At 43.7% G+C, this 7,177-nt stretch overlaps 1 protein-coding gene across 2 annotated transcripts in view; it reads left to right on the plus strand.

Moving 5' to 3' along the window:
• Positions 1–5,574, plus strand: part of LOC124132035 — a 33,670-nt gene extending 28,096 nt beyond the window's left edge. For both annotated transcript variants that reach the window (XM_046495614.2, XM_046495615.2), the window contains 3 exons: positions 583–714; positions 3,990–4,227; positions 4,920–5,574. In XM_046495614.2, coding sequence (XP_046351570.2) covers positions 583–714; positions 3,990–4,227; positions 4,920–5,055 — 506 coding nt within the window. In that variant the 3' untranslated portion in view covers positions 5,056–5,574. The remainder of the gene's footprint in view (positions 1–582; positions 715–3,989; positions 4,228–4,919) is intronic.
• Positions 5,575–7,177: the final 1,603 nt, after the last annotated feature.

Here is a 7,177-nt window from a genome sequence, read left to right on the forward strand (position 1 = left end):
TTTCGGTATAGATCCTTACGCCGTTGTCAAGCATGGCTGAATAATGAACATGGTACAGAATATATATGGGAGGAGGGATATTAACAGTAACAAAAAAAAAGACCCGTGAAGATTCCGGGGTAGAATAGGTCTTCAGCAACCCATGCTTGCCGTAAAAGGCGACTATGCTTGTCGTAAAAGGCGACTAACGGGATCGGGTGGTCAGGCTCGCTGACTTGGTTGTTGCTTGTCATCAACCCAACTGCGTGGATCGATGCTCATGATGTCAATTTGACAGAAATCTCATTCTAGCAGGGCGTATATCATTTAGTTATTCACGTCCAATATGAAGCCTCCAGAAAGAGGACACATGCACATATTTAAAATATTTTTCATGGAACATTGGTAAATGAAACATACATTATCCGATTTAGGGAGCATAAATTACATTAAATTGGTCGTCTTTCCCATAATTTCAGTCTAAATTTCGGAATGAATTAAGTCCTGATTGCAGATTTAGCTTGATGGTAAATTATGACAGCAGCTTTGGGACTTATTTTGGCCCAGTACTGAGAGTTTTCTGCTGTTCATCTTTAATGCCAGATTTCTGTACTGTGGACGGGGAGGAGTTTCCCCTGTGGAAGCGGGTGGAGGAGCAGGCGAAGGAGAGCTACGCCATGAAGGAAGTGTTTGACATGGACTCCTCCGTCAGAGTGGAGGCCATAGAGAATCTGGGTAAGTCCTTGGTTAGAGTGGAGGCCATATAGAGAACCTGGGTAAGTCCTTGGTTAGAGTGGAGGCCATAGAGAACCTGGGTAAGTCCTTGGTTAGAGTGGAGGCCATAGAGAACCTGGGTAAGTCCTCAGTTAGAGTTGAAGCCACAGAGAACCTGGGTAAGTCCTTGGTTAGAGTGGAGGCCATAGAGAACCTGGGTTAGTCCTTGGAATAGAAGCCTACGTTGACCTAATTTCTCTTTCAGAATATATATCTAAAGAAATTTAGATACGTGTCAAAACTTAGATCGTGGACTTTTAAAACAAACTCCTGTAAGGAAGCTGTGAAGGTGTTTTCTCAAATCTGAGCTCTGTTGCTACTGCAGTTTGTTTTCTAAAGCACATGCTTATGACAGGCAAAGAAAACTAGGCAACTAGGCAAAGAAAACATTTGTGTATACTTGAGTAATAATAATTTCAATTTGTTGAAACTTGTATCTCAATCACATCACTTTTTTTAAGGTCAAGGTCACTAGAGGTCAACATGACTTTAATGACTGTTCTGATTTATACAAGAAGAATCAAAGCATTTTCCAGTTTCACGTGATCAGATCTCAGTAACTACCTCTACCTGTCATATATCATGGTTGTGTCAGATCTGTAAAGATCCGTTTTAGAAAAGGTCTTCAGCAACCCATGCTTGTCCCCCGTGAAGATCCGGGGTAGAAAAGGTCTTCAGCAACCCATGCTTGCTGTAAAGATCCGGGTGAGGATAGGTCTTCAGCAACCGTCAAAATCCGGGGGAGAACAGGTCTTCAGCAACCCATACTTGCCGTAAAGATCCGGGGTAGAATAGGTCTTCAGCAACCCATGAGTGTCCCCCGTGAAGATCCAGGGTAGAATAGGTCTTCAGCAACCCATGCTTGCCGTAAAGATCCGGGGTAGAATAGGTCTTCAGCAACCCATGCTTGCTGTAAAGATCCGGGGTAGAATAGGTCTTCAGCAACCCATGCTTGTTGTAAAGATCTGGGTTAGGATAGGTCTTCAGCAAGCTATGCTTGCCGTAAAGATCCGGGGTAGAATAGGTCTTCAGCAACCCATGAGTGTCCCCCGTGAAGATCCAGGGTAGAATAGGTCTTCAGCAACCCATGCTTGCTGTAAAGATCTGGGTTAGGATAGGTCTTCAGCAAGCTATGCTTGCCGTAAAGATCCGGGGTAGAATAGGTCTTCAGCAACCCATGAGTGTCCCCCGTGAAGATCCAGGGTAGAATAGGTCTTCAGCAACCCATGCTTGCCGTAAAGATCCGGGGTAGAATAGGTCTTCAGCAACCCATGCTTGCTGTAAAGATCCGGGGTAGAATAGGTCTTCAGCAACCCATGCTTGTTGTAAAGATCTGGGTTAGGATAGGTCTTCAGCAAGCTATGCTTGCCGTAAAGATCCGGGGTAGAATAGGTCTTCAGCAACCCATGAGTGTCCCCCGTGAAGATCCAGGGTAGAATAGGTCTTCAGCAACCCATGCTTGCTGTAAAGATCCGGGTTAGGATAGGTCTTCAGCAAGCTATGCTTGCCATAAAGATCCGGGGTAGAATAGGTCTTCAGCAACCCATGAGTGTCCCCCGTGAAGATCCAGGGTAGAATAGGTCTTCAGCAACCCATGCTTGCCGTAAAGATCCGGGGTAGAATAGGTCTTCAGCAACCCATGCTTGCTGTAAAGATCCGGGGTAGAATAGGTCTTCAGCAACCCATGCTTGTTGTAAAGATCTGGGTTAGGATAGGTCTTCAGCAAGCTATGCTTGCCGTAAAGATCCGGGGTAGAATAGGTCTTCAGCAACCCATGAGTGTCCCCCGTGAAGATCCAGGGTAGAATAGGTCTTCAGCAACCCATGCTTGCTGTAAAGATCTGGGTTAGGATAGGTCTTCAGCAAGCTATGCTTGCCGTAAAGATCCAGGGTAGAATAGGTCTTCAGCAACCCATGAGTGTCCCCCGTGAAGATCCAGGGTAGAATAGGTCTTCAACAACCCATGCTTGCTGTAAAGATCCGGGTTAGGATAGGTCTTCAGCAAGCTAACAGGCGACTAACAGGATCGGTTGGTCAGGCTCGCTGACATGGTTGATGCATGTCATCGTATCCCAATTGTCTAGATCGATGCTCATGACATCAATCACTGGATTGTCTGGTCCAGACTCGATTATTTACAGCCTGCTAATAGCTTGAATACTGGGGTATTGCTGAGCATAACGTTAAACAACAAACAAACAAACATGGTTGTGTCAAATGTCAAGGTCACTTTGAAGGTCATTCACTCATGAAATGACTTGTGAATGGTTTCAATCAGGAATTGATCAAGATCACGGTCACCAGTAACCTTATTGTCAAACTATGTAAAAGGTCAAGGTCATTCACACCATGAAAGAATTGTGAACAGTATAATTCCAGCTCTATCTGCAGTTACTTTACATTGGTAGAGTACATATCCTTTCAATATATACATTTCTGGCAGCTCATGCTTGAGATTGAAGGTCAAGGTCATTGAACAGTGAGTGATTATAAGTTGAAGGAAGAGAATTTTTTATGTCAACTTCTTTATTATGAGGAACACAAGTAGACACAATTTGTGGATAACAACTGCTTTATTTACTGTAAAGGTGATGTTTGGTATAGAGCCTTATACCGTTGTCAAACAAGGCTTGTCAGCCTACAAACTCATCACTTGTCTACTTTGTCATCCATCAACTTCTAATTAATGCCTATCAAACAATTTGAGGAACACAATGTCTCGGAGTTTATACTTTCTCCTTCATCATAAAGAAGTTGACGTCCATAAATTCTCTTCCTTATGTGTGTCTCTTCTAAATGCCATCGAAAGACTTGCTTATAAGTTTGTTGCTGACATAGGTGGGGGATGAGGCTGCTTCTTGTTTTGCTTGTGATCTGGTTTGTTTGTTTGTTTGCTGTTATATGACGGCTCTATATAAATAATCAAGTATGGACCAGACAATCCAGTGATTGACATCATGAGCATCGATACACACAATTTGGATACGATGACAGGCATTAACCAAAACAGGGAGCCTGACCACCCGATCCCATTAGTTGCCTTTTACGACAAGCATGGGTTGGTGAAGACCTATTTTAACCTGGACCTTCACAGAAGACAAGCATGGGTTGGTGAAGACCTATTCTAACCCGGACCTTCAGAGGGAGGTTTTGCTTGTCATCTGGTTTGTCCTTACACCACTGTTTCACTATCTCTCCAAAGGGAGGACAAATAACACAGCTATGACCCAATTACAGGTCGATTCAGAAGTCTTGCCGTCATTGATGCCTTGAGAGATCTGTTGACGGACTCGGACGCCAATGTGCGAGCAGTCGCAGCAGTGTCGTTGGCCAGGACGGAGGCGAATGACAGTCAGACGGTGAAGCACCTGCTGAAGATCCTCAATGACAAGGACCGTCTGGTGCGGGAGGCGGGGTGTCTGGCTCTCGGTCATCTGCAGGCGCAGACCGCGGTGAAGAAACTGCTGCACATGTGGTGAGTTGGTGGATTACCAGACTCGATGTCATGATTAGCCAACTAAGTGAGGTGAGGTGAAATGGGGTTTAACGTTGCGTAGGGCGGTCGGGCAGCCTAGTGGTTAAAGCGTTCGCTCGTCACGCCGAAGACCCGGGTTCGATTCCCGACATGGGTACAATGTGTGAAGCCCATTTCTGGTGACCCCTGCCGTGATATTGCTGGAATATTGCTAAAAGCGGTGTAAAACCATACTCACTCACTCACTTTAACAGTGCATCCAAGATTATTGCACTTATATAGCGTGTGTGTGTCCGTGGCTGCTTGTAGTAGTCCAGACTGATGTTGATTGATAGTGCTAGCCCAGTGAGATACCATGCCGCAGTTTAACATGAATGCCCCACTCAAACACTGTATACCAACTCCGAGCCAATCAGTTATTGTTAAAGCCCCTTAATGCCGAAAACTAGACAGGGTAACAACAAGTACCATCTTTTAACGTCTTTTGGTATGATATGGCCGGGGGTTTGAACCCCGAAACTTTCCACTCTCCGTGCAGATGCTCAACCACTAGACCACGGATGTATAATTTCACAATATACATGTTGAAAAATAGGATGACAGCACGAGATTTATTTATTCAGAAGATTATTCAAGAGTATCCTCATTTTCAATAGCACTCTCACTCTCCATGTTAATTCTCACACCTCCAGGAGGAACGACGTCATATCCCATGTGAGAGAAGCGGCGGCCGTGGCGCTACAACAGATCGGCGGGGACGAGGTGGACAAGGCCATGCATGTAACAACAGTCCTGGCCGACGAGATCCGACAGTTAACTGCCGAATAATGGCGAGTAGCATAACTTGTCAGGAATGTCCCAGTTCGTCACCATAGCAACCATGTCACAGAGACCCGACACAACCTTGTAAAACTTACTTGTGTTTCACAGTGATATTGTCAAATTATATTTTTACCTGAAGTCTTGATTCAAGGTTGAATTAAGGTTCTAGAAGAGAAATATGTATACATGTAGAATACTTTTACCTGCCCAGGTACCTGGGTACTTCAATAACTACCCTGGGTTTACCTTGCCCCAGGTGCCAGGGTACTCGTCTCAGCCCTAGTAAATTATCGGTATGCCTCTGCTGGCAGACTTTGCTGGAGCCAGTAATTCATTCTTATACTTAAACTTGCATCGACAGTCATGTAATTATATGCAGTGACAATTTTGAAAGCCTTTCCGAGCAGTTAGTCCAGACAGTTGATTTAGTGCCAAGTAGATCTTGTATTGATTCACTGTCTTTGTGCTGGCTGCAGCTCAGGGGAGGAGAGAAGATTCCCCGTTGTGACGGAGCTAACCCCCCCGCCCTCCCCCACCCCCCCCGCCCTCCTTCTGTTAAGTTGGTGTTACTGTGTGTCATGTTACATGAATTGGTTTCTCCTGTACAGTGAACTACGGTTATTACAAAGTCATATGACCCACAAATTCCAGTTTGTTATAACCGTAGTTCGTTTAGGCATATATACCACGCCTATACGGCAAATGGCTGGGACAAAAATAATTTCGTTATATCCGTCAGTTCGTTCTAAGCGTGTTCGTTATAAACATATTTTACTCTACCTCAAACTACGGCCAGACGGTTTGACTTCTTTGTTTACTGTGTTTTTTGTGTGAAAAATCTTTGTCATTCCGTGAAAAAATACGACAAAAATGGCATTTCAGATCTTTAATGGTTCCAAAAGTGTCTCTCATGTTTGCAGTGTTACTAATCTTGTCTCATTGTAACCTTTGTAAATTATTGTCATGCAGTTTAAACTATTGTAATTGTTATTGTTTATTAATGAAAATTGGACAAAAATCATTTTAAAAAGGACTGTTATTGCATGCAAACTGGAGGGGTACATAAACACGTGTGTACGTGGAATGATAACGGGTATTGAATAAACTAAATCCACTTTTCATCATCCTTTCATCAGTGAAGTCTGTAAACCAATTAGAAAACAGTCTCGCCTCAGGGATTTTTGTATCGATACCAAACCATGTGTTTGATTCGGAGCTTGACATTTATGAAAACAGGTTGGATGATCAGCGAATCTGGCTGGTTCTTGCCTATCACTCTCCTATCGCGTGTTTGAGAATGAGTCACCTGACCTTGTCTTCCTTATGTACAGTGTGACATTTCTTTTACATCTGAAGATGATTTCTGTGAGGCAAATGCACCTTCGACTTATATCAGAGCTGTCGAAAACAGCTAATCTGTTTACATACTCACCAAGAAAAGCAACGCAAATACCATACATGTTGGTTAATATATGAAGAATTACTCATATGCAAGAGATATCAGATTCGTTCGATGCGCAATCTGGTATGTTGTGTGAATCAACGCTCATGAACGCATTACATGTGACGTCATAGATCCAGGACTCGAGATGCACCATTTGTCTCGTGCAGGATTAGTGTGTAAAGTTTGGAAATCACATGCGGCAATATCGTGATAGGAATAAAGACACTCTGTGGTAACACTTGACGTTAAGTGGTACACATTCTATTGGTCGTCAGTATAAATTACTACCGTGAACAGCTACAGGGCATGCGTGAGCCGACGTGGCTCATTGACAAATACAAATAACGGATGGACTCCATGGCCGTCCCCTGTTCAATGTAGATGGATTGTTCTTTTGCATGCGGAATGCCTTCACTCAAAGCGTGGTGTTAACACAGATGTTTCATAAATTTATTCAGCAGTAGTAGTAGGTTGTGGAGAGAGAATCATGGTGAAGACATGTTTGTCAGTGTACCATCAAGGCTGCCAGTCAGTGTCTGTGTTGGTCGGTGTCCTGTATACATGCTGGAAATGACGTCCTGGCTTTATGGAGCATACTACGAATCAATGAAGTGGTTATTATTTTATGGAAAGTCAAAGATCATCTGACAGAAAGACTTTGCTTGTATATCTGTACTCAATCTG

Source organism: Haliotis rufescens, unplaced genomic scaffold, assembly GCF_023055435.1.
Source record: "Haliotis rufescens isolate VD_foot unplaced genomic scaffold, xgHalRufe1.0.p SCAF_15, whole genome shotgun sequence".
Taxonomy (NCBI): domain Eukaryota; kingdom Metazoa; phylum Mollusca; class Gastropoda; order Lepetellida; family Haliotidae; genus Haliotis; species Haliotis rufescens.